The following is a 27,955-nucleotide window of genomic DNA, read 5'->3' as shown; positions in this document are numbered from 1 at the left end:
CCTAGCCAGTCACCAGACCTTAATCCCATTGAAAACTTATGGAGGGAGCTGAAGATGCGAGTTGCCAAGCGACAGCCCAGAACTCTTAATGATTTAGAGATGATCTGCAAAGAGGAGTGGACCAAAATTCCTCCTGACATGTGTGCAAACCTCATCATCAACTACAGAAGACGTCTGACCGCTGTGCTTGCCAACAAGGGTTTTGCCACCAAGTATTAGGTCTTGTTTGCCAGAGGGATTAAATACTTATTTCCCTCTGCAGAATGCAAATAAATTCATATACTTTCCACAATGTGATTTTCCGGATTTAATTTGTGATGTGCTATCTCTCACTGTTACCAATAACCTACCCTTCAATTATGGGCTGCTCATGTCTTTGTCAGTGGGCAAACTTACAAAATCAGCAAGGGATCAAATACTTATTTCCCCCACTGTATCTATATATCACATATTAAGCATTTTCAGGTTTTGAGGTGACCTCACCCCCTTTCTGTTAACAAGAAGGTTATCAATAGAAATCAAACAAAATAAAACATGGAAAAGAAAATAAGATGATACCTTTTTTATTGGACATAACTTAATACATTTCTTGATTAGCTTTCGAAGGTTGCCCTTCTTCCTCAGATCGGAAATAAGCAAATGAGGTAGCAGATAGTATATATATATGAGAGAAACATCAAAGCATTACTTTGACTGTCTGACAGAGTGGGAGGGTGGGGGTATGCATGGGGACATCAAAGCATTTCATTGATATTCTAACAGAATGGGTGTTGGTAGGTGAGAGGAGGGTAATAAACAGAGAAATAAACGGAGAAATACAGCTTATGTTTTATAATGAGTTAGAAAACCCAGATCCTTATTAAGTCCTGTTTGCTGGGTGTCAAAATATTCAATCATTCTTATTTCAAAGGTCTTACGTTCCTGTATTGTTTTAAAATTACCTTTCAGTATTCTTACTGTGAAATCACTGGTACAGTGTCCTGGTCCTGTAAAATGCTGACCAACAGGGGTGGGAGCCCTACTGGCACCAGTATTGTTCATGTGATGTCTATGTAAATTGAATCTTGTCTTAAGCATCTGGCCTGTTTCTCCAATATAGCATCCTTCGTTACATTTCTTACACTGAATGATATATACCACATTGGAAGATGAGCATGTAAAATAGTCCTTTATGTTGAATATTTTTCCTTTGTGAATGACTGTGGGGTCTTGTGAAATCTGAGGAAGAAGGGCAACCTTCGAAAGCTAATCAAGAAATGTATTAAGTTATGTCCAATAAAAAAGGTATCATCTTATTTTCTTTTCCATGTTTTATTTTGTTTGATTTCTATTGATAACCTTTAAGAGTGGACTAACACGGCTACCACACCTCTCTGTTAACAAGAAAAATGGTTCAAGGACCAGGATCACTGCAGAATCTACACAATGAACACCCGACAGGCCCCAAGCTGTCTTTCTCTCATCTGGCTGCCGCTGCCAGGCCCCAAACCCCAGGGAAAGGGAGATTTGTAGATGAGGGAAAATGATCAAAGAAGACAGCATGGGGAAAAGAAAAGGCAGGAGGGAAAGACCTGGGGGTCTGTCAGAAGTCTAGGAGGGGCTGGGTCAATAATATATACCTGGCATAACAACAAATGACCCCTGAGGTTCCATGGCAACCAGACAAGCACTGAGGATGGAGGGGGAGTCAGCAGAGGAGATCCCACACATGCGGCATGCCTCTTTCAGCTGTTTGCTGATGGTTTGAAGAGAACATTCTCCAAGGAGGATACTCCAGTCTGAAAGAGAAGAAGAACAGGTTATGGCTCATAGCAAGTCTAGAAAAAAAAACGGTACAACAGACATATGTGGATTCTTTAAGGAAGAACTAAAAACAGTTACCCATCTCATAGCTGGCTGCAAAGTTGTGAGTATAAATTTCTATTCAGAAAGATGCACTGGAAACTTCATCTACACTACAATGCTGCTGTACTGAAAAAGCACAAGATCATGACCCTAAGAGCATTATGGAGAATGAAGAGGTTTGAGATGGCCTGGGACATTCCCTTTCCAACAGATAAAAAAAGCCTGATGCAAGGAAACCAGACAGAATGCCCTATAAAATTCTAGATCTAATCTACCACATTCAGTCCCTGGCTCTCCTGCATTTTGGGCAAATCACCTCATACCATACTCCTCTCCTATTTTAGTGCCATGGCACCATCTCTTTGAAACTCTTTACCCTTTTATCTATGACTAGAGACATCTCTCAGCAATTTCAAGTCCAAGCTGCTTTCAGGCATTGCTAGTTTTCCTCTTTTGATTTGACAATTTTACTTTTTACCAGTTGGCTTGCAATCACTCAAAGGATGAGAACAGTCTTACCTCCCTCTTGTGTTACCTACCCCTGACTCCCCTTTGTTCCATTTTGTAATCTTTCCTCTGGTATCAATGTTTTGTCTTTGCTGTTTTTCTCTTTTGTCTTTGTTCTTATTTCCATTTTAGATTGTTTTATTATTGAGCCACTAAACTTGTAAACTGCTTTAATTATATAGACAGTATATCAAATAAACAGAGCCTGAACCTGGCATAGCAGTAAAGAAAATAAAATGAGAATGACACTGATAATAGAGGTGCCAGTGATAACTGATTATTTTGTGAATCAAGAGAAGAGAAAGAAGATTCTCAAGTACCAATCAGTGCAGTTACAGACCAAGAAAATGTTGCAGAAAGATACAGAAATATTTCCCATCATTCCTGGTGTCACAGCCTTAATTAGAAGCAATTTCCAAACCCAACTGGATAGGCTGTCGATACATATTACATCCTACGATCTTTAGAAAGAAGCTCTCTCTGCTATGATGCAAGTACCATGGTGAATGTTAACAGTAAATTTGGAAACTGAGATCATACTGCACACACCCCAGCTTAGGATGAGGTTCACTACTGTTATTGTTTGCATAAAACGAACCTATTTGGAGACAGTACCCACAGACTAATTCTTTCACCCTGCTCTGTTCTATCAAAAACATTTCCCTTCCCTTTGAAAAACAATGAAAAGCTTCTCTATTTTTCTCCATAGAGGTGTCCGGTGCTAGCCAGTGCCCCAAAGCTTAACAACCAAAAGTAATATCGGGCATGTTTACAGCTAACAATCCAGGGCTATGACCTGTGAATAGATTTCTAGAACTGATACCATAAGTAGAAGGTCTCTCCTCCATCCTACCTTTTCATAGACTTGTAATCTGGTATCAGTAAACTAAATTAAACGTTTCTTCTGTGGAATCAGCCTTGATGATCCTAAATTCTACGTATGTTTACTTCTAGGTGCTCACTTCCCATACCATAAAATGTAATCATAGGTAGGTTATGACAACTAAGAAGAAGCCTGCTCTTTCCTGGTCATTACAGGCAAAAGAAATATTTCTATCCCATACTGTACCATCGAAATATATCCTCATGCTGTTAGCCTGCTTCAGAGGAATCTCACCTTTTAGCTCTCCATGGCCAACCCGTCCAAGACGACCAATTACTAATCTCCATGGCAGTGATGTCATCTGCACAATTCCTATGCACCAGTCCCATAGCTTCTGCAGACCAATCTTCCTGGCAGACATTTTGCTCCGTCGGGACCTTTATAAAGAGGAAAAATAAGCCAAGTCATAGAGAGAGATTTTACTTCTCATACAATGTCAGCAAAATGGGGAATAATCAGACCTCAATTCATAGGAAAGAAAGAGAGAATGGAGATATTAATCTGAAAAAGGAACTGCCTTCTTGGTACATAAGGTGTAGATTCATTTTTATCAAAGGGCAAATATCAGACCACATGATCACCCTGGGGTTGGTGTATATACCAAACAGCGAGAAGACTGCATTAGTTCTCACAGAATTCGCTGCCAAGCAGACCTATGATTAGAGTTATAATATACTCTATCTTTAATGTTTCATTAACTTATCTTAGACTACACAGGGCTTCAAGATGTTGTTTTATATCTTGTCCATGTCTGATGATGGTCAGCATTTCACTCAGGTGATTCACAGCACCATGGACTAACAAAATAGGCCATTTTCTCTATGCACTAACGGTGGTATCACATGAGGCCCTGTAACTGAGCATCTAAGGAAATGATGATATTGTGCCTAAGTCTTCTTCCATCACCGAGTATCCCAACTCAGCTGCCATGAGGAGTGGGCTGTGAGCTAAGTTTGCAAAAGTTTAGGCACCGCTGGTCAAATTTTATGTGTCAATAAATCCCTACATGAACAGTAATTGCCACAACTTATATACCCGGAAGATGTCGAAGAGGCAGTGAAAAGAACAATCAAAGGAAACCGTCTGGAATGGCGGCTCCAGGAGGGCTAATGGTAAAGATGCCAGCATACATCAGTATGGCAAACAGGATAAAATATATTTACAAAAAAACCCAATGTAGCCACATTTTTGGCATCAGCCTGATCAGGGTTGATAAATATTATTGGACAAGAGCACAGTACACAAAACTTGCTGACGATCTCAAGTATAGGAGCCATACACTTCGTGAATTTGTATAGCACTGCTTAAAATCAGAAGAATTTCACAGAAGAATTTCAGTCAGCAAGTCTTGTGTAGTTAGCGGTGCACTGTGTTATTGTCCTGATGCAGGCTGATGCCAAAACATTGCCATGTTGGGTTGTTTTGCAAATAAATGTTCTCTTGTTTGCCATATGAGCGTTTGCTGGAGTCTTTCCACTATCCCGTCTGGAGTTGCCATGCCAGACAGTATTTCCTTTCACACAACTTATGCATGGTTCAAAGTTAAACATGATGGCTCGATACGCTGAGCGAGAAAACCGCTGAATATAAGCTGTGACTACCATGGTTCTGGCCCAGGTATCGCTGGGGTATCCAGTGATGGACAGCCTAGTTCACCTACTAGTTAAGCCAGCATTAGACCTGCCAAAGAGTTTAGCCGACATTGGGATAGTTATCCACTGATCCACAGATAGAACTACTTACATTAAGAATGATTCGCAAAGGTGGGAAAACTTTTTAGAACAAAGTCCTTTGGATCGAAGAACAAATAATCAAAATCAAGCAAGTTACATTTGGGGACAAAAGGGTGAAGCATGTTTAGAAAATAATTCCTAGTCAACTGTTAGGCAAAAGGGTGGCTTTACTTGCATTATGATTTGGTTTTGACTGTGACAGCCAGCCAGTGGCGTAGCAAGGGGGGGGGGGGGGGGGGGGGGGGAGGGGCGGTCCGTCCCAGGTGTCAGCTCGGGGGGGGGTGGGGGGTGGGGGGGGGTGCTCCCTGCCAGCTCCCCCCCCCCCGGGTGCAACACGATGACACCCCCTCCCCCGACCAGTGCCTACCCTCCTCAGCTCCCGCACCCTACCTTTAAAGAAATTTCGGAAGCCGTAGAGAGGCGAGGCACAGCGCCTCGCGCCTGCATGTAAAAGAAGCGTGGCTCGTCATCGGGCCTTCCCTCACGCTGTCTGTCCCGCCTCCGCTGACGCAACTTCCTATTTCCGCAAGGGCGGGACAGACAACGTGAGGGAAGGCCCGATGACGATCCACACTTTTTTTTACATGCAGGCGCGAGGTGCCACGCCTTGCCTCTCCACAGCTTCCGAAATTTCTTTAAAGGTAGGGTGCGGGAGCTGGTTGGAGGGAGCTGAGGAGGGTAGGCACTGGGTCGGGGGGGGTGTTGATGCGCCGAGGGGGGGTGTCATTGTGCTGCACCCGGGGGGGGGGGGGGGGGGGGTGCAACGGCGAACCGCCCTGGGTGGCAGCCCTCCTTGCTACGCCACTGCAGCCAGCACAGGAAATATTGTGTGGGTGGACAGAAAAATGGATTCAACTAATTATCAAAATATCCTAGAAGATAATGTCCAACAGCCAGGGAAGGTGGTGGTTTTGGAATGGTCTTCCCAGACTCCAGACTTGATTATTACTGAAAATTTGGGGGAAGATCTGAAACATGCAGTATATGAAAGGAGACCTAAAAACCAAGTGGGGTTCACAGTTTCCACAAAAGTTCAACAGCACGAAAGAAAGTGGAAAAGAAACCAACTTCACGAGATCAAACAAAGTACCGGGATAAGATGCTCCAAAACACAAACTTTATTCTGACCCTACATGGGCCGTGTTTCGGCTTTTACAAAAGCCTTCCTCAGGGGTCGATCAGTGAGTGCACAGTGGTATACTGATTGACAGTGGAGCACATAAATTGGTATCTCACGCCAACTAACCATGTAGGGTCAGAATAAAGTTTGTGTTTTGGAGCATCTTATCCCGGTACTTTGTTTGATCTCTTGAAGTTGGTTTCTTTTCCACTTTCTTTCGTGCTGAAAGGAGACCTAAACATCTATTCAAGCAAGAAGAGTGAGAAAAAAATTCCAAAAAGCAAGAACAAAAAGTCTCTTTACTGGTTACATGTAATTTTGGAAGCTACTATTTCTTATAGAGAAGGTGTTGCAAAGCAGTGACCGAAAAGGGTGTCCAAACATTTGCACTTCATGTATTCACTGTTTGCTATTTTTGCCATATTTTGTTTCAGAATTTAAAATAAAATGATGTATTCAATTTTGTAGAAAGATGTCTTCTTTAACTTAGTACCACACAGAAGAAATGTCAATTTCTCCTAAGCACTTGAATGTCATAGTTTCTACCTGTTGGGCAGGTCTATGTTCACAATGCAGGTTTCCAGCAGCTCTCCATGGAGGTCTGTGCAGGAGGCCAGGAGCCAGCGCTGGTCATGAGACAAACAATACCCCACAAAGAGGACATTGTACTTCTGACTGGCCTCTCCGAATGTCTCTCCCAGCTCTGTCTGCTTGTCTTTGATCGGTGCCAGTATGAATGGAGGGGTGTAGAGCTGGATTGGACAAGGCCGCTGCAAGCAAAGAACATCAGAATCAATATCATTTCAGAGAACATATGGTAGCATTTAGTCTCCAAGGAAGAGCAAAGTAATAGTGTACGCAACAGGACACTTCCACACTCAAGGAAGAATGACGATGCAGTCCAGAAATTTCACACAGCAGTCGTCTTTATTTGAAGAGTAAAGGGACTCGACATGGCACCATGTTTTGGCCAGATGCCTGCCTCAGGAGTCTAAAATAAAGCAATTATACCTTATAAAAATAGCATCTAGGCTGCAACTACATATATAAAAAAAAAGACAAGGAGATATATAATAATAAAATGAAATGTAAATGATAAACGACATAACATACATAATAAAAATATGAGAAAGTGACGTTGTACATTTTAACTTTTTTTTTCACGTATCTCAACTTTTATCATCTTATCATTTTGTTATTATTTATGCCTCTTCTCCTTTTACCATGAGTGGGAACTGCTTTTCAGCATCGCCACATACATTGCTTTTGTTTATTTATTTTACCGCTATGGAGTGCATGCATGGCATTTGTCCTCCTTCGTGCCTTTTTTGAGTATTTGAACCCCGGTCAGAACCACTTTCCTGTTTCTACCGCGATCTTATGTCTTGCTGTATCCAATGTGCACTTCAGACTTTTTAAAGGTATGTAGTTATTTATATATTGTTTTCTGAGTTATTATACATTACTGACGTAGCTTTGATTCTGGATGTCAGTATTGCCTTTTTACTTGCAGACCACTGTTTTTTAGATGAAACTTGTGACCTTTCTCCGCGCCTCCGGTTCACTCTGTCCCGCTTTGTTTATCCCTATTTCTCTTACGAAGAGGACAGTGTTATATATTTCTCCTTTAACTTCCATCACTGCAAAGAGCATGTACAGTGTTCTTCCATTTTCTATTTTTACACTTTGCTCTACTTATTCACTTTACATGCCCACCGTATTTTTGTATCATTACTTTTTTTTGCTCTGTTGTATATCTGAAGAACAGACCTGACAAATAGTTTTGAAACTATGTGACACGTGCATATTTACTTGGAGCATACTAATGGAAAAATTATGTTCTTTCCTGAAAAGAAGAATCTGGGACAGGAGCTACCAGCCAGCAATCCAGAGCAGCTGCACGATCCGTCCATCCACTAGGAGACAGCAAAAATACTGAGCATTCCAGGCTGCACAATACCCTTAAGGGGCGGTTTACTTGGAACTATTTTCTCTGTCTCCCTCTGCTGGTAGATGGACACAACCCATTATTCTGGACTGGTCTGGTATAGATGACAAGGAAGCATTTATTCTCATTTGACCCCCTTTTTAAGGTTTAACTCACTTTATAGTGTAGTGCTGTTTGCTCACTTGCTATTTGGCGTTCTTTTAGTCTTTCTTTTTAACACAGCACCATCCAACACAGCATGCACTTTAAGGATCCTTGATTAGTTTCCATAGTTTTTCTTCTTTTTTTTTTTTCTTGTTCAAATTACCCTACTTTCCTCTTTTATAGATTAATACATTTTCTTGTTTACAGACTGATGCACCTTTGATATATTCTAGTGGTTTACAAACCCTTTGTGATTTTTTTCTAAGGTTGATAAGAGTATTATTGCATCCTTCTGTTTTCCCTTTTACCAAGGTGAACACTTTTTGTTCAGATCCAGATGCAATTATATGTAACATCCTTTATTTCTATTAAGAGATTTATAAACCATTTCTCCACTGAACTATTAGCACATGCTTATATTACTGCACATTTATCATTATGCACACCATGATTTCATCATATTTTTATTATGTATATTATGTCATTTTTCATTTACATTACGTTTTATTATTATATTATATATCTCCTTGTCTTTTTTATACATATATGTAGATGCCTGTAACCCACCCATGCCGCCTCCCAGGTCCATGTTCCTCTTCGAGTACCATGCTCTGGAATTTGAGTGTGCAACTTATGGAATAATGACTAAGGTCAGTTACACATGTAACTGCTAACTGGCATGAATTGGCACAAATTAAGGCCGATTATAGCCAATACTTGTGTGAATATGCAATCAACAGTCAATTATTGAATTAAGTTATGCACGAAAGTGACCTTATTCTTTAACTTGTGCAAATGTATAGGGGAAAACAGTTTAAATAGTCAACAATTAATTAATGATGCATTTATCTACATTAGTTCTATACTGCATTACTATTCTGAGATAATGTTTTTTTGCAATCAATAGCACATTACAAATGATAAAATACAATGCAAACAATACCCTCCCCATGATCTTCATGCAGCAAATGGTTTCCATACGTTTATTCTTCTACTGGGCAAAAGAAAACCTTTACTTTCTTTCTTTATAAACTTTAGGTGTTCCAATCTCAATTCTACTTGGAGGGAATTACACATGTCAGGGCCCACCACTGACAATATCTCCAGCTGGATTCTTACCTTCCTCACCTCTCTAAATGAGAGGGTTTGTACCAGGCAATACTGACTCAATCTTAAATTTCACCTAGGTTGATACTGCCCAGTTTTTCCCCCTAGATAACTGGGCCCTATAACACTCAAGGCATGTAATTTTAAAAAGAAGGGATTTTTGGTATTCTTCCTATTTTAGGTGAACCCAGTGCAAGTCCTGTAACAAATGCATAGATGGCGCCCACCTGGAAGCACTATGTGTATCATCGTTCTCCAGCATTTTGGATCACCTGCAATCTATGGCTGCATTTTGAGGCAGTCCCCCTCCCTCCACCACAGACCAGTGTAGAAGTCGAACTGGGAGTTTACTAGAGAACGAACCACTGTTCTAAATGATTCTGAGGGTCATTCTGAGTGGCCTAGTGGTTAGGGTGGTGGACTTTGGTCCTGAGGAACTGAGTTCGATTCCCGGACCAGGCAGCTCCTTGTGACTCTGGGCAAGTCGCTTAACCCTCCATTGCCTGCTGCATTGAGCCTGCCATGAGTGGGGAAAAGTGCGGGGTACAAATGTAACAAAAATAAAATTTTATAACAGGGCAGGAAGTTGCCCTTTTTTCACCCTATTTATCTTTATAATACACTAGGCATGCGCTGGTATGAACCGCAGCTGCATTTACATCACCCCTTTGCTCACATTCCACCCATACTAAGTCAAACATGCCTACACGCAGGCTGCGTCAAAGTATGCTCCTTCGTAGTAATGTTTATAGTTTTATTGAACTTACTATACTGCTCTATCTGGACAACAGAGTAGAGCGGTGTACAGACCAAATATATAAAAAAAAAAAAAACAATAAATGGAAAAGAAAGAACGTACAAGATCTATAGGACACCGCACCAATCACACAGAGCAGAAGGAAAAGGGGCAGGGAAAGAAGGGTCAAACAGCATAAAAGGAGGAGAGCTGGACTTCGATTGCCTTCCTCATAGGCCAAGCCAGGCTGTGTGTACTTTTACGTGAATAACCTCTGGCACTATTTCTCACGGGAAACTGGGTTTTATGTAAGACAAAAAGTAATTTTACCAAGTCATTTTCATGTGTACACGTCTTCTTATAAAATACCAGCTGGTATAAAAGTACTTGGCATGACATAATAGCACATTCTTTGCTAGTTGGTATGTAAGGGGTGGAGTTTGCAAGTACACACGTAGATCATAAAATATGCTAATCTACATAAGCAGATAAAGGCCTGCATGGTCCATCCAGTCTACCCAACAAGATAAACTTATTGCATATGGCATACTGCCACGTAACACACTGTACGCATACTTGTTCTTGCTCTGTCCTTGCCATTTTCAGGTGTAAATTTCTGCACTGGAAAGGTACAATAATATTTTATAAAGACTTGTCTTTATAAATTTTCGTCTCAGTAGCTGCCCTGTCTAAAATTACCCTCTTTATGTCCAGGCAAGAACATAACCTCCTGACTAATCTTAACCTGTAAGCACACACATGGACATGGCTGAGAAATATGGCCATCTAAATCTCAGTTCTCATTAGATTTTACCCCAAATTCTTCACTGTGGCAAACAGGTTGTTCACTACCTGCCAAATCTCAGGCATATCATCTCCTTGGTCCCTACCAACAGCATCTCTGCTCTCTCCACATTTAAGACCAATTCATTTTTTTTTAGATCCAATGGAGTGGAAGAATAGCCTAATGGTTAGTGCAGTGGCCTGAGAATCTGGGGAACTGGGACTGATTCCCACTGCAGCTCCTTGTGACTCTCAGCAAGTCACTTAACGCTCCATTGCCCCAGGTAGAAAATAGGCACCTGTATATAACATGTAAACTGCTTTGACTGTAACCACAGAAAGGCGGTATATCAAATCACATCCCCTATCACTATGAGCTAATCCTGTCATCCTTTCTTCCTTTCAGGTCCCCTCTGAAGGAACAATTCTACATATGTTCTCTTACTCTCCAAACCTCTCATCATGGATTTATAAAAATATCAAGTAAAAGGACGGGGACACAAAGAGGACCCCTGCACTCTCACTTTTGCAAAATGCCCTTCCAGAAAATGGCCAGTCCACTGCAGGTCTATACTACAATACAAAACCTGAAAGTAATGTGGCTTCCTGGATCAGAAACTAGTTACTACGTCAAGCTTTCTATGGATTTCCTAAATAGCATTACATCGTTCCCTATCCCCAAACTTTGTTTTCCTGGGACAAATCAGCATTTAGTTTTTTGTTTCATATTTCAGTAGCTTTTCAGGTGTGTCAAGGACCAGTAAGACAGCGAGAAATCCCTTATACATATCCATCCATCTTCACTCTATATCAGTGCAGTATAGTTTAAGATGTTAAACTCCGTCTGTCACTGTAGCAAAACAATACCACAGAAAGTGGAAAGAACACAAAAGTCCCAAGAGTGGGATTTTTTTCATCAACGGTCTTTCTAAAAACCAGCCTATTTTTATTTCATAAGCAAGGATAGATGTGATAGTCAAGGAAACGCATCAAGACTCCAGAGGCAGGCACAGATGTGCTGAAACATGGTACCGTGTCAAGTTATTTCAAATAAACAGCTTTAGTTTTACACTGGGTGTCCTGAGTCTGTTTTCGAAGAGCATGATCGAGTTTCCACTTCTTATTCTTTGGCCATGACACTGTAGCCTTCCAACAGTATACATAAACACTTCCCAGTCTCCCTATCTTCTCTCTCCATGTTCGTTTTTTTGTGAAACTACAGACCAGGCCTGGAACGTTCTCCACACTAGCACTAACCTCTGGGTTTTTCAGTGTGACTTCGATGCTGGCAGCAGGTCCAAAACCAGTGAGAGACTTAATGTGGATCTGCGTGGGCAGAGGCCGCCTGCACTGGCAGTACACCGAGAACGCCAAGGACTTCAGGTGCTGGATGTAGAAGACCTGCTCATCCTTCATGGTCTGCAGCATATACTGGCAAGGCACAATCTGTAAGGGGAGATTTCAACAGAGTTATGAGCCGAGAGATGGCTTCCACACTGCGCCAGTATCATCTGTCTCCAATAAACAAAAGTGACACAGGGAAAGGCAATGTGAAAGGGTGCTGTATTTGTTTTGGAACATCACAGTACAGCAGGCACCATCCCTAAGTCCAATTGCTAGATAGAAGCTAGTATTTAGGATCTGAACCACATTAGGTCCAACCCTTGCTTTGATGTGCTATTTATTTACACTGGATTAATGCTCATAGTACTGAAAAATTATAGGAAGTAGAAGAGAGACTTAATGTTACATGGAAATACTTTTAAAACAAATATTTTAAAAGGGTATTTTAAAACAAATATTATGGAAATATTTTTTCACTGAACGAGTGGTTGGGCTCTGGAACTCTTTGCCGGAGGATGTGGTAAAAGCAGTTAAGAGTATCTGGGACTAAAAAAGCTTTGAACAAATTCCTGGAGGAAAAGTCCATAGTCTGTTATTGAGACAGACATGGGAAGCAACTGCTTGTCCTGGGATTTGTAGTATGGAATGTTGCTACTCTTTGAGATTCTGCATGGAATCTTGTCACTCTAGGATTCCAGAACCTTGCTATTCTTTGGGGTTCTACATGGAATGTTGTTACTCTTTAGGATTCCAGAATCTTGCTATTCTTTGGGGTTCTACATGGAATGTTGCTACTCTTTGAGATTCTGCATGGAATCTTGTCACTCTTTAGGATTCCAGAATTTTGCTATTCTTTGGGGTTCTACATGGAATGTTGCCACGATTTGGGTTTCTGCCAGGTACTTGTGACCTGACCTGGCTTCGCCACTGTTTGGAAAACAGGATACTGGGCTAGATGGACCATTGGTCTGACCCAGTATGGCTGCTCTTATGTTTTTATGTTCTACGCAATGAGTTAGAGACAGATGGAGTTCAATGGGTAGACGTGAAGCATCTGTTTACGCTTGCCAAAAATACTAGGACTAGGGGGCATGCGTTGAAGCTACAAAGTAGTAAATTTAAAACGAATCGGAGAAAAGATTTCTTCACTCAACATGTAATTAAACTCTGGAATTCGTTGCCAGAGAATGTGGTAAAGGCTTAGCAGAAAGTTTTGGACGGCTTCCTAAAGGTAAAGTCCATAGACCATTATTAAATTGGACTTGGGGAAAATCCACTATTTCTGGGATAAGCAGTATAAAATGTTTTGTACTTTTTTGGGATCTTGCCAGGTATTTGTGACCTGGATTGGCCACTGTTGGAAAAAGGATGCTTGGCTTGATGGACCTTTGGTCTGTCCCAGCATGGCAATACTTATGTACTTATGATAGGAGAAAGCAAGAAACAGGGAAAAGGAAGAAGGGGTTGAGTAGGAGCAATAATGCCTACCTGCAGAATGAAGGAATTCCTCATGTGCTCAGGTAAACTGTCCAGCATATCTGTGTAGCATCGCATCAAGCTCAAGAGCCAGAAGTTGGCCGACGGTGAGTCCTCCTCTGCAGTATAAGTGAATGGATCCACCACATAGATCACAACAGCTGGAGGGTAGGCATTGCTATCTGCAGACTCGGGCTCTGTAGGGGTCCCAATTTTCTCTCTCTCTGTTGCACTAAAAGTATGAATGATTGTTATTAGCAGCAGAAACACTTGCAAAATCAAATATATATATAAAATTATTTTTCTGGAAGGGTGAAGACCACCTTACGTATAGAACACAGTTTCACCTCTTTACGCATTTAAAAACAAACATCTGCTGGTTTAACATCAAAAATAAAGATTGTTTACAGCACCGGAAGATTCACATGAGAACTAGGGGTCTGACTCAGACAGGCGGGTAAAATCACAGAGCTGCAGGAAAAGGAGAAAAGCAAGGATTTGTAAAGTCCTAGAGAAGGAATTACATTTGCATCTGTAATTTTTTTGGCCTTGCACAAAGAAACCTCAATAGAAGGTAGATCTAAATTTTGCTACAAGTCATGCCTCTGACTGACTGATCATCTACATGGTTTTTTCTCAAAAATCTCTTTGGTTGTTATTAGTTTACTTAGGACTAAGTTGTCAATACATTTGAGACTAGCTTCTAAGTGCTAAGCTCCCTTCATCAAGTCAATGCAGAATAAGAAACACACTATATTTTCAGTTTTCAATTTTAAAACATTTCCCAGGAATGTTTTGTACTCTATTTTCAAAGTTGATGGGGATGCTGCAGAAAAAGCATTCACAACCCCTGGTAGGAGATGGCTAACACTAGGCTGACACCTAGTGGCTAGATTTAGAGTCCAAGATTAGAGGCACAGTTTGCCTTTCTGGGGGGAGCAAGGGGTAGAAAAATCAGATTAGTGGTAAGGGGAAAAGGTGAACTTCCCTCCTCCCCTCAGAATGGCATCAATTATCTTTCTCTCCCCCCACCTCATACACACACTACCACTCTCTCAACTCCATTCCTTCATCCCAGGCTCACTACAACCACCTCAACCATTTGTAGCTGCAGGAGGCTGATCCAATTAAATATTTACCTACGCATTTCTCTGGTATTCCTCATTTATTTTCATTTATCTAGCTTTTCCTTACTAATGTATTTTTTTCTTTGTCTACATTTCCTCTCCCCTCTGACTTCTGTTTTCTTCTTGTTATCCACTGTATTCTCTCAGCATAGATTTTTCTACCCCGTCATCATCTTCCTTTTCCTTGTCACTCCTAGATTCCATTTATTTTATTTTTTTCTTTTCTTTATGTTTTTCTTTATCCCACCTGAACTCTTCAATTTTCTTTTCCCTCTCTCCTGTCGCTCACAAACACCTCTTGCTTCTCTGCTCCCCACACCAAGAGGGGCATTTTCGAAAGAAACATCTAAATCAGAATTTAGATGTTTTACAAAAACGTCCAAATTCTGAACAGGGAAGAAGGTCATTTTCGAAAAAGATGGACGTCTATCTTTTGTGTTCGAAAATATTACGGACATCCTGTGATTTGGACGTCTTTGTTTTTTGGCCATTTTTGAAAAAAAAAAAAAAAAACACGTCCAAATTCAAGCCATTGGGTCGTAGGAGGAGCCAGCATTTTTAGTAGACTGGTTCACCTGACATGCCAGGACAGCAACAGGGCACCCTAGGGGGCACTGCAGTGGACTTTATAAAATGCTCCCAGGTACACATCTGACCATTGCTCCCTTACCTTGTGAGCTAAGCCCCCCAGAACCCACTACCCCCAACTGTACACCACTACCATAGCCCTTACGGGTGAATGGGGCACCTATATGTGGGTACAGTGGGTTTCTGGTGAGTTTTGGAGGGCTCGCTGTTTCCTCCACAAGTGTAACAGGTAGTGGGGGTATGGGCCTGGGTCTACCTGTCTGAAGTGCACTGCACCTACTACTAAACTACTCCAGGGACCTGCATGCTGCTGTAGTGGACCTGAGTATGACATCTGAGGCTGGCAGGTAATGTTCTTCAACACACTTTTTGGGGGTGGGAGGGTTAGTGACCGCTGGGGGAGTAAGGGGAGGTCATCCCTGATTCCCTCCAGTGGTCATTTGGGACACCTTTGTGCGCCTTATTTGTTATAAAAACAGGTCTAGCTCAAAACATCTTAAGTTTTAGTCCTGGATGTTTTTGCTTTGTTCCATTTTGGCTGAAAGACGTCCAAGTCTTAGGAATGTCCAAGTCTTAGGAATGCCCAAGTCCCGCCTTGAACACGCCCCTGGCACGCCCCCTTGAGATTTGGACATCCTTCTGACGGACTTCGGAGAAAGACGTCCAAAATATGGTTTCAATTATACCGATTTGGGCGTTTCTGTGAGATGGACATCCAAATGCTGACAAGTCACTTTTTGGACGTCTATCTCTTTCAAAAATGAGCCTGCAAGTCTCTACCTCTCCATACTTCCCTCATTCTTCAGGTCTCCTTCAGCTCTACCTCTACCCTTCCATCCTTCTTCAGGTCTCCTTCAGCTCTACCTCTACCCTTCCATCCTTGCTTCTCCACACCATGTCCCACTCCTTCTCTCTCCAGTTCTGCCATTCCCAGTCACCCTCTTCACCTCATCCTTCTGTCAGCAGTTCTTCCTCTTTCAATGATTACTTTTACTGCTGTTTCCCACACCGAAATTTCTTCCCATTCTGCTACCTTTTCAGAGAGTAATTTTGCTCCCAGACAGACAGACAGAGATTTCTCTACCCCTCTTGTATACTTCTAATTTCCATTAATCTAAAAAGAATAATGGCAGTATGGAGTGCAGCTCTGTCACGGGAGGTGGTATATCCATGTGAGTGTTGGCAATGCTTGGGCATTAGATGTGTAGGAATGAGGAGGCATGAGCTGCCAAGAGCTGGTCTAGAGTGGAGTGGTCACAGGGGAAGGACACTGGAGCAACTTTTGGCCACAAATAAACAAAGCCCTATCTTTTGTAGGTCATGTTTGTGGGATTGTGGGGTTGGGGAAGGGGCTCTTAGAGGTAAAAGGCAGCTTTCGTTGATGAGGCAAGGGGAGGATTGAAAAATTGACTGCAGAGACCTGGGGAGGGACTGGCGAGAATGACTGTTGGGAATGAGGAGAGGAGGGGATAGGTAGGATTGTTGGAAAAAGTGTTTGCTGAAACCAAGGGGTATGGTGACAGTGACTGCTAAGATTTGGGGTGGCAGAGATAGTAATTTGTGGTGGAGGTTTGGAGAAACTTATCTCTGGGGTGGTGCACTTCCAAACAAACGCAATTCTTTACAGACAAATATACAGTAGCCAGTTCCAGTTTCTTGAAACGTATAATCTAACAAGACTGACAACTAACAGAGACATTCTGCATTAAACCAGTGGGGTCAGCTACAGAGACAGCATCAGACTCTCAGACAGCTCAAATAACAGGCAAAGCCCAACTGAACAGTCAGCAGAATCAGACAAAAACTATCTATATTCGGCATCGAAGCTATGAATTTAGACCTGCCATACATTTTTTTTATTTCTTTATTTTTGTTAGCATTTCAACGAAAGTAGATTCAAAATAACTTTGAACTAGAAAAAGGACGCATCTAGCAACATTTACAGGAAACATATCATCACAGGAAAAGAACAATCTCATTGACTGATGATTTGACCCAGAGTCACTGAGAGAAGCTAGAGCAAAGGAGGAGGAGACTATGTTGAGGTATAAGGGACATCCCTGCAGATCTCAAGGGTGGGGGTGGCTGCAGCAGGCAAATAATTTAATGTTGATTCTTGCGCTATTGTTTGTCTGCTCAAAGATTTTAGAGAAGCCAGTGACAGTTATACTGAATAAACATCACATAGGGATTTGTGCTGCAGAAGAATTCTTTATTATTTCTTTAAGTGAAAAAACAGTGACAAGACACTAAGCAGGTAGGATTAATGGTGTGGGGGGGTGGGGGTGGAGGACAGTATTTATTGAGTAAAGCTGCAAGTAATTTGTGTCTGACTGCTAAATTGCCCTCAAATCTGTGCTTATGAACCCAGATCGGGGGGGGGGGGGGGGGGGGGGGGCAATGAAGCTCCTCCAGGTTCACATAAGGCCTGAGTGTGTACAGAGCACAGGCTATCTCCAGTCAGCTTACAGATGTCTAAAAGAGTCCCAATTAGCATTAGCAACTGAAATCATACCTGGGCTAAGAAAACGACAGGAAAGACTTCATAAAGCAACATAGTGGCAGCCACTTTAACACAGCAAACTTCTAATGCACACTCAGACATATGTATCTACATAAGGAGGGAAAATGTAATATTTAAAAGTATGAGTCCAATTCTTACAGAATTACTATGAGAGGCATGGGGGTTGGAGTCTCTAACATTCCTTTCCTAGCCAAACTTAGAGAACAGAGCGTCTGCACTCAACTCAATGACTGGTTAATTGAAAGTAACTGGCTAGACCCATGTCAACTGGGTACGGAATAGAGAAAGTTCTTATGTCCCTTCTTGATGATCTGCACAGAAACCGTGACAGGGGATCTGCCTCAATACCAGTGTTGCTGGATTTCTCACTGTGGATCATAACATCATGCTTACAAGACTGGTAGAAACAGTATTTACTTGCTTCAAATCCTATTTGTCAGACAGACAACAATCAGTTCTGTTCAGCAACAGCACATCATTACCTTGGGTACTGGACTGTGGGATGCCACAGGGATCCATAATCTCTCCCATTTTATTTAATATCTACCTCAAGCCTCTGGCTGAGCTGCTTCGGTCAATGGACACCAAATTCTACATCTATGCCGATGATATGCAACTAACTACTCATGCCCACTCAACCAGATCTACCCAGAGCTCTGAGTAAACTGACTGCCTGCCTAACCGCAACTCAGCAATGGGCAAACAGCAACAAACTCTGCCTGAACCCAAGCAAAACAGAGATTTTTTGGTACCTAACAAAAGTGGACAAATACCTGACTTTTGGGAAGTATGAACAACCCGTAAAATCACAAGTCAGGAATTACTCACTCTAATCCCACAAATTCAAACAACCTTTAAAAATTGTCTTTACCTACGGCAGCTACAAAATCTCTCTCCATATATTGAAAAGACGAGTCTGACCACACTGGTTCCTGACATAATAATATCACGATGCTCAGCATAAGCCGGGAAATCAGGACCTATATTTTGGGCTTTAGGCCTGTCCTTAGGCTTCCTCAAGCAGCAGTATCTGGATAGCAACTCAATGAATAGTGGCAGTACCCGGGGACCTCACTCCACTCTCAAATATTCAGCGCTGCCGATAGGAGCTGCTACTGAATAACTGCCTTCTGAATATTAACCAGACAGAGAATAGATTTTTGGTGGATTACCGTCCCTTTAAAGAAGCCAACCCTCACAATGGCAGACGCTTGGAAAAGGTTAAAAAACATAAACCTTTGGAGTGGGGGACATCTATAACCGACTGCAATGAGAGCAGGAGGCATTCAGGCAAGGAGGCTGGGGGAGGAGGAGGATAGTTTTGACAGCTCCTGGCCTGATAAGTTGCTCATAGCCGTAGGTGGGTCTTCGTGGTAGGGACGCAGCCATGGGGAATGTCTGGGGAAGTGCACCAGGGAGCGCTCAATGCTGGACCTGGCAGCAGTGCTTTGAATTTAGGGATGATGGCAGTGCTTTAGATGATCTTCAAATGCAGACATTCTAGGCAATGGTCTGATTTACCTAACGGCCTTGTACTCCCTACTACTATTAATGATTTCCATAGAACTACTAGATGTACAAAGCACTGTACACATTATATGCAGGTAATATCTCTGTCCCTACAGGACTCACAATCTAACTTTAGATAGTTCACAATCTAAGGAACTGCAGTGGGAACTGAACCCAGGGCACCAGGATCCAAGCACTAACCATTAGGCTACTCCTAAGGGGAAAAGTAAAAGCAAACTGAAAACGTTCTGTACAAAAAAAAAGCTGAAATAGCAGCTGCCGAAGTAAAAAGATGCCTGACATTTACTGTGGAAAACAAACTGCAGCACGTGTTTAAAAAGATCAGAAAGAATTATTCAGAAAGCTCTGGAATCAAAAGGTCAATATGACAAAAACCCCCAAAAGAAAACCCACCCCTAAATATACGTTTTATAATGCACGAGACTAGCTTTTGTGAGTTAACAACCCCATTTCTCAGGGCAAAACCAAAAGCTCTGAAAATCATGTGCATGTCAGTGCCATGATTATAATACGATGAATGACTTGACTTCTGAGGATAAGAGATGCAGAGAGAGAGAGGACCTAGGGTTGAAGCCTTGACGATTGGTTCTACTGCCTACAAGTTTGTAACGTTTGCTATTCAACCCCTTGTTTTTATATATTTCATATCTTAGCAATTACATCGGCTCCCGTGTCCCCCATCCCCCTCCCCCAAATCCATCTGTTTGAAAGCAAAGGGTACTACAGCAGCATTCAATGTAACCTGTATTTACTTTTCTGGTAATTTTTCCCTGTTCACACTGCGCCCCCTGATGGCAAAATTAAGCAACAGCACTAACACCAACCATCACAGGAAAATTATAGAGCTCAATACGACTGCAGGAAGTTTCAAGCTATTAAGGGAGTTGGTTGATGGTTTTGACAATGAGAAATAGTTTGGATAAATATCGGTACTTTGGATGTGTTGGCACAGCAGTATTTGATCTATACTGTGCCAAACATTTGCTCAAAACTATTTTAACTTGTCTAAAATGTTACAAGACCAGTACATGTAGCAGTTGTTAAAATGTATGTTAATACCAGCAAATCAAACCCTACTCGTAGATTTCAAAAAGTTAAAATGGTCCTATCAGGAAAGGATCTGTATTGCAGAAAGAGTTTAACCAACTAAACCATGGAAAATGGTAACAGAAACAGACAACGAGGCCTGTCTGGCCTACCCATCCATAAGTGCTCAGATCGCTACAATCCCCTCCTCCCCCTGAGTGATCTGTGCTTGTCCATCCTTTCTTGAATTCGAATACTGTCCTTATCCCACCTCTGGGAAGCTGTCCTATGCGTCTACCACTAATTCTTTAAAGACATATTTCACCCTCTTCCTATGACCTCTGGTTCCAGAGCTTCCTTTCTGCTGAAAGAGGTCTGCAGGTATTTAAATGTCTCGTCATACTTTATTTATTCACTGACTCTTCAAATTTATTTATATATTTATTCCATTATTTAGCCCGTCCTCCCAATAACAGGTCACAACATTATATACATAATATATTAAAACAATACAACATAAAAACAGGACATGGAGCCGAATTTCAGACTGCAGGAGTTAGACCGGCTGAGCCTGGAAATGCAATGCTAGGCCGTTTCCGGTGACCGGCATTGAATATCTAGTTTATTTTTGGCCAGTTTAAAGATAACCAGCTAACTTGATATTCAGACTTAGCCAGTTATCTTTAAACTGGCCAAAGATAACCCACGTTTTCGTATGGCCAAATATGGTCGTTAAACTGGCTTTAAAAATCGGTGGATAGCTATATCGGGCGATACCGGCTCTCTGCTAGCTGCTAACCAGGGATATTTAGTAGGAGATAGCCGGTTAAGTGCTATTTAACTGGTCAACAGCAGTTCTGGCCGGTTATTGAACTCTGAATACTGGGGGGGAAGTTACTATAAAACTAAATAACAATTCCAGCTCATCTTGATTCCACTACAACTCATCAAAATACTAACAAATAAGTTTTAACAGCTGTATGAAATCCCAACAGGTTATCAATGGATCTCACAGAGAGAAGAACCTTATTCCACAGCCAGGTCATCGAAAAGAGTAAGCTGGAGAACAAATGCAAAAGAAAATGCCTCTCACTCTGAAAACATAAGAGTCGCTTAGTAGCACTGATCGGCAACTTATTGGAAACGTATTTTGGTACCATTCCTTGAAAAACTTTAAATGCCAATACTAGCATTTTAAAAGTACAGCGTTTCTCAACTGGAAGTCAAGGCAAAGAGGTGTGACATGACCATGCATGCCCAAATTCTTCAACAGTCACTCATCCTGCCTTTTTTAGCAGAACACTACATACGAGGTCCTGAAGATGGTGAGAGAAACAATTAACTACACCAGCAAGTGAACCAAGGAATAGGAAAGGGAAAGCAATAAAGTTTACTGCTCTAAAATAGAGCATAGAACATGCCTCTATTATGCTGTCAGTACACCTTATATTTAATGTATCACGATATTGGTAACAATTAATGCCTTGTAATTAAGAATAAGAAACCAAAAAAGTCCTGATTCCATTGTCATAGCAAACCCCAAATCCTTATCATCCTACTACAGCAGTCTCAGAAAAGTAGATTATGCTCCCCAGCCAGCAGAGGGAGGCAGAGAACACTGATTTCCAGTAATATCATCAGCAGGCGTTTGACAAAGTGCCGCATGAAAGACTCCTGAAGAAATTGCAGAGTCATGGAATCGGAGGTAGGGTATTATTATGGATTAAGAACTGGTTGAAAGATAGGAAGCAGAGAGTAGGATTGCGTGGCCAGTATTCTCAGTGGAGGAGGGTAGTTAGTGGGGTCCCGCAGGGGTCTGTGCTGGGTCCGTTGCTTTTTAATGTATTTATAAATGACCTAGAGATGGGAATAACTAGTGAGGTAATTAAATTCGCCGATGACACAAAATTATTCAGGGTCGTCAAGTCGCAGGAGGAATGTGAACGATTACAGGAGGACCTTGCGAGACTGGGAGAATGGGCGTGCAAGTGGCAGATGAAGTTCAATGTTGACAAGTGCAAAGTGATGCATGTGGGTAAGAGGAACCCGAATTATAGCTACGTCTTGCAAGGTTCCGCGTTAGGAGTTACGGATCAAGAAAGGGATCTGGGTGTCGTCGTCGATGATACGCTGAAACCTTCTGCTCAGTGTGCTGCTGCGGCTAGGAAAGCGAATAGAATGTTGGGTGTTATTAGGAAGGGTATGGAGTCCAGGTGTGCGGATGTTATAATGCCGTTGTATCGCTCCATGGTGCGACCGCACCTGGAGTATTGTGTTCAGTACTGGTCTCCGTATCTCAAAAAAGATATAGTAGAATTGGAAAAGGTACAGCGAAGGGCGACGAAAATGATAGTGGGGATGGGACGACTTTCCTATGAAGAGAGGCTGAGAAGGCTAGGGCTTTTCAGCTTGGAGAAGAGACGGCTGAGGGGAGATATGATAGAAGTGTATAAAATAATGAGTGGAATGGATCGGGTGGATGTGAAGCGACTGTTCACGCTATCCAAAAATACTAGGACTAGAGGGCATGAGTTGAAGCTACGGTGTGGTAAATTTAAAACGAATCGGAGAAAATTTTTCTTCACCCAACGTGTAATTAGACTCTGGAATTCGTTGCCGGAGAACGTGGTACGGGCGGTTAGCTTGACGGAGTTTAAAAAGGGGTTAGATAGGTTCCTAAAGGACAAGTCCATAGACCGCTATTAAATGGACTTGGAAAAATTCCGCATTTTTAGGTATAACTTGTCTGGAATGTTTTTACGTTTGGGGAGCGTGCCAGGTGCCCTTGACCTGGATTGGCCACTGTCGGTGACAGGATGCTGGGCTAGATGGACCTTGGTCTTTCCCAGTATGGCACTACTTATGTACTTATGTATAAGTATAAAGTGTAGGGCAGCCCTAGAACTCACCAACAATCTCTGCCTCCAGTGTATGGCTGCAGCTTGGTCTTATGCAGCAGAATTCTCGTATATGGCCCGGTTCTCTGGAGACTAAGGTCTGAGGCCTTCATATCGAGCTTCAGTGTTTTGGTATGGGCTCTTTGGGATTGGTCTGTGGACCTTTACTCTATCCAAGACAGAAGAGAGCCCACTGTCCAGGACTTCGACCTCTGGGTCCCATCCCAGCAAGTCATATAATAGGTGGCAGTGTGATCCCATAGAACCTTGGCTGGTGATGGTGATTAGGGGCCCCTTAGGACCCACTGAAATCAACTTCTCTATGCTTCCTTTTTCTTTTCCCTCCTCTTTGCTGAATCTTTGGAAGGATGGTTTGGGCTTGGGAGTGATGGGGAAACCCTGGCAGGATCCCAGTTGTTTGGTGGCAAGCGCCGGAGACAGGGAGAGGAAATTGAAGCGCATGCTCTTTCAGATGTGGCAAGCGGTTGAGTGCCTCAGGAGCTATGGCAGTGCCATCCATGGAAGGAGGAGAAAGCCTCTCGAGATGCAAGGAAGGACACTCAGAAAGGCCTGCAGCTCGCACTGGTGGGGTGCATGTTTCTTGCACAGTTTATATAAATAGGATGCTTATGTTGGAACTGAGCTTGCCCCTGGCTGGGCATTTAGAGCAAAGAGGTTGCTGCAGGGATCCTGCTTGCTGTCTTCTTTTTCCTGCCCAGCCCAGCGGCTAGTGAGCACTCTTAACTACTGGTAATTGTTTCAGGTTTCATAGCAGCTACGCTTGCAGTTTCTAGTCAGCAACCTGGGGGGGGGGGGGGGTGGAATATATGGATTACCTGCTGCCATTGGTAGGGGAAAAAGACCCCCCCCCCCCCAGAATGCTTCCTGTCTCTTCACAGAGAGGAAAGTCCCAAGAAGGGGTATCTTCCTCTTCTAAGGCTTTAAGGTTTCTTCTCCCATCTTTTCAGTGAGTGTTTCCCCCTCCTCCCATAAGGTGGATGCTGTATAAGTGGCAGCTGATGTAGACTTTGACTGGAAAGGGCACTTTGCTAAACCTTGCATGACCTCCCTCTCCCCATACGGCCCTCAATAGTGTCAGAAGGACTAGGAGTTTATGGTGGCTGACCTGAAAGGCAGAGGAGTCTTGAACAGGTGTTGTACGCTGCCATAGAGGGAGCTGGAGCCTCTAACCTTCCCAGGATGGCTGCCCTTGAGGTGGTGATGGCTAGCTACAGCCTCATTTGTGTGCGAACGGGTCTGGTCTTGAAGCACTTGTAGGTTAGGAAGGAGTGAGGTTTTGTTTTCTTTTTGGGTTTGAGCCCTAAGTTTGAAGTGAGTGGAGGAGTGGCCTAATGGTTAGGGTGGTGGACTTTGGTCCTGAGGAACTGAGTTTGATTCCCACTTCAGGCACAGGCAGCTCCTTGTGACTCTGGGCAAGTCACTTAACCCTCCATTGCCCCATGTAAGCCGCATTGAGCCTGCCATGAGTGGGAAAGTGCAGGGTACAAATGTAACAAAAAAAAAAAAAGTAGCATTATGAAGGGACCAACCAGCCTCTAGGAAGCCCCGGGGTAACATGCTGGAATTCAGGGTGACAATTTTTTTTTTTTTTGGCAGCTCAATAAAATGGCCTATTCAGGTCAGTTTTAGAACTCCTTCCTTGGTAATGGGCACAGAGTTGATGGTAGCAGTTGGCTGTCCTGGCCTCCATGGAGTGACTTGGTGAGTTTCCATCAGAGGCAGACTCCGGTTGGGGGGGGATCTTTCAAAGCTGGTCTAAAACTTGGGTGAAGCAAGGTTTCATAAGCTCACCAGGGGCATTCTTGCTCCATCTGTAGAGAGTTGTCAGCTTAGCCTTAGCACTAGAAACAGAGAGGCTTTAAGTGGGTGCCCAGGTTATCCCCTCTTCTTCTTTGATCCTTGAGAAAGATCAGTCCTATCTGAGTACGTGAGTTATGGTGGCACCATCCCAGCTTTTGGCAGGTGTGGGCCATCTCTGTTGGTGTTATCTGAAGTAGGTCCATGTCATCCCAGATCAGTGGAGGCTTGAGATACAAATCTGTCAGTGTCTTTATGGTGTCTACTTGAGGAAGCAACTGGTAACTGCTTCAGTACAATGGAAGCTTATGGGTGGAATCAATCAATTTCTTGCTAGGTCCCAGTTATGGGGGCCTTCTCCTGTATCTCCAGAGAGTCAGCCTTGCCAATTGGTTTCTTGGGTCTACATGTGAACCTTGCAGTCTGTGGTAATGGCAGACTGGGAAAGTGAACTTCTCTCATCTCAGGTCTTGTCATTCTGTTTAGCGAGAATCATCTTGCTTCCGTGTGCCTGGCATTGCCTTAAGTTCAGGGTCCTCCCATTTGGCTTGCCTATGATCTCATCATTTCAAAGGTCATGGTGGTAGGGGTAGGTTTGCCCACACAAGGGACACTGGAAACCAGCCCTAATTGGGTGTCAGGCTGATTAGACCCAATTCAGAGGTAAGTGTCAATGGTTGCTTGCAGATGGCATGAAAGTTTAGAGTGTTTTGGCTGGGGAGGGGGAGGAATTAATGCTATCCTCCTATTCTCTTTGGTGTCTGGTGGCCTCATATTCTTACTGATAACAGCAAGGCCTTCTGAATCAGGACAGGCTGGGCATGCTATTATCACATTACTGTCCATAAAACCACTTAGATCTTTTTCCTTGGCGATAACTCCTAATGTGGAACCTAGTATGATGTAGCTATAATTTGGATTATTCTTTCCAATGTGCATCATTTTGCAGTTGTTCACATTAAATTTAATCTGCCATTTAGATGCCCAGTCTTCCGGTATCATAAGGTCTTCCTGCAATTTAACAACTTTTAATAGTTTTGTGTCATCAGTAAATGTGATTACCTCATTCATCGTTTCCATTTCCAGATCATTTAGGAATATTTTAATAAATAGACAGAAATCAAAACACAGAAAAAAAATAAGACAATACCTTTTTTTTATTGGACTAACATTTTTTTGATTAGCTTTCGAAGGTAACCCTTCTTCTTCAGATCAGAAGTCCAATAAAAAAGGTATCATCTTATTTTCTTTTCTCTGTTTTGATTTATTTCTATTTATTACCTTTGCAAGTGGAATAACACAGCTACCACACCACTTTACTCATAAATATATTCAAAATCACCAGTTCCAGTACAGACCCCTATGGTACTGCTCTATGCACCGTTCTCCATTTAGAGAGCCAGCCTTTTAACCAGTTCCTAATGCACAATAGAACACTGCCACCTACCCCCATGGCTTTTTAATTATCTCAAGAGTCTCACATAAGGGACCTTATCAAACGTTTTCTGAAAATCTAGATACACTATATCAAGTGGCTCACCTTTATTCACACGCTTATTCAAGTTTTCAAAAAATATATAGTAAACTGATGAGGCAAGATATTCCTTAGCAAAATCCATGTTGACTCTGTCCCATTAAAATATGTTTGTTTGTCTACATGTTTAGTAATTTTGTTCTTTATAATAGTTTCTACCATTTTGCACACCCAAACTAAGCTCCCATGATGGCTTATCCACAACATAAATATAAACGCAGACACATGCATGTCTATACAATTATGCAATTTTAGAAAAGGCCTTTTCTGCATGTAAAACAGGCCTCAAAAGTGTTGTAGGTTTATGAAGCAGCTTTGCCAGCACAGTCCAGGCAAAGTACCTAAAACCAACTTGTAAGTCGCTATTAATTAAATATTCATATGGTATTTCACAGTCAGTAACTTACCCTTCTTGTCCTTCTTGCTGCTGTTGTGACGTGTTCTGTCCAGACTCGGCATCTCCTCCTGAGGCTGGGGTGCTCCCTTGCAGTCTGTCCCCTGAGTTGCCAGAAGTGACAGAGTTCTGACCGGGACCCATGCTCCCGCTGAACCCTGTGGTTGAGCTGTTGCACATCTGGTTTAGGATGGGAGTGGAGGATGAAGATGATGGTGGTACGGAGGTTCCAGAGCTGTTGCTGGTTGCAAGGTTGGTACTCCCACTGCTGGGTGTGGAATTAAAGGCACTGCTGTTTGGCAGTGTCCCAGGACCTGGAAGGCATCCTGAACTGGAAGGTATGGGACCAGTGCTCCCCACCGAGGTCTGTCCCTGGCTTGGTGGTGCTGGAGTCTGGTATTTTGGTGGAATCAATAAGCTGTTGTCAAGTTGCAGAGTGGCCAAGTAAGGTGCTGTATATGAAAATATGTAATAACATATGAAAATTAATTTGCATTTACAAAAACGTACATAGTCCTCCAGAAGCAAATGTGAAATTGTTTTAATTTTGAGGGTATATGATGTTATTCATCCTTGGAAAGCTTTTTAGTGCCACAGATGCTGAATCAGTGAAAATAAAAAAGGTCTCTTTGTTGGGGAAATGATGACATACAAAGTTCAACTATGCCTCTGATAAACTCCACGGTATTTGGAAAACCAACAGAAAAAGTAGAGTGGAGGGCTAGAGTTTCCTGTACACCAATAAAGAATAACCTAGAAGCACATGGACACATCTCTGCTCCTCCAGTTTAGAGGTTTACATTGTACAAAATCATTTGCGTTCAACTGCTTCAGCTCCACTGGGGAAAAAAAAAACCCAAATTGGGAGATCTGGTGAACTGTGCGGTTACG

General features: G+C 42.4%; 1 protein-coding gene across 1 annotated transcript in view; it reads right to left on the bottom strand.

Annotated features, from left to right (window-relative positions):
- The window catches only part of LOC115479887 (mediator of RNA polymerase II transcription subunit 13-like), a 130,286-nt gene that overhangs the window by 27,459 nt on the left and 74,872 nt on the right, over nt 1-27,955 (bottom strand). The window contains 6 exon segments of the mRNA XM_030218194.1: nt 1,620-1,778; nt 3,470-3,612; nt 6,635-6,858; nt 12,064-12,252; nt 13,639-13,858; nt 27,078-27,516. Coding sequence (XP_030074054.1) covers nt 1,620-1,778; nt 3,470-3,612; nt 6,635-6,858; nt 12,064-12,252; nt 13,639-13,858; nt 27,078-27,516 — 1,374 coding nt within the window.

This window comes from Microcaecilia unicolor, chromosome 11 (genome assembly GCF_901765095.1).
Source record: "Microcaecilia unicolor chromosome 11, aMicUni1.1, whole genome shotgun sequence".
Taxonomy (NCBI): Eukaryota; Metazoa; Chordata; class Amphibia; order Gymnophiona; family Siphonopidae; genus Microcaecilia; species Microcaecilia unicolor.
This window is presented reverse-complemented; position numbering and strand designations above follow the sequence as displayed.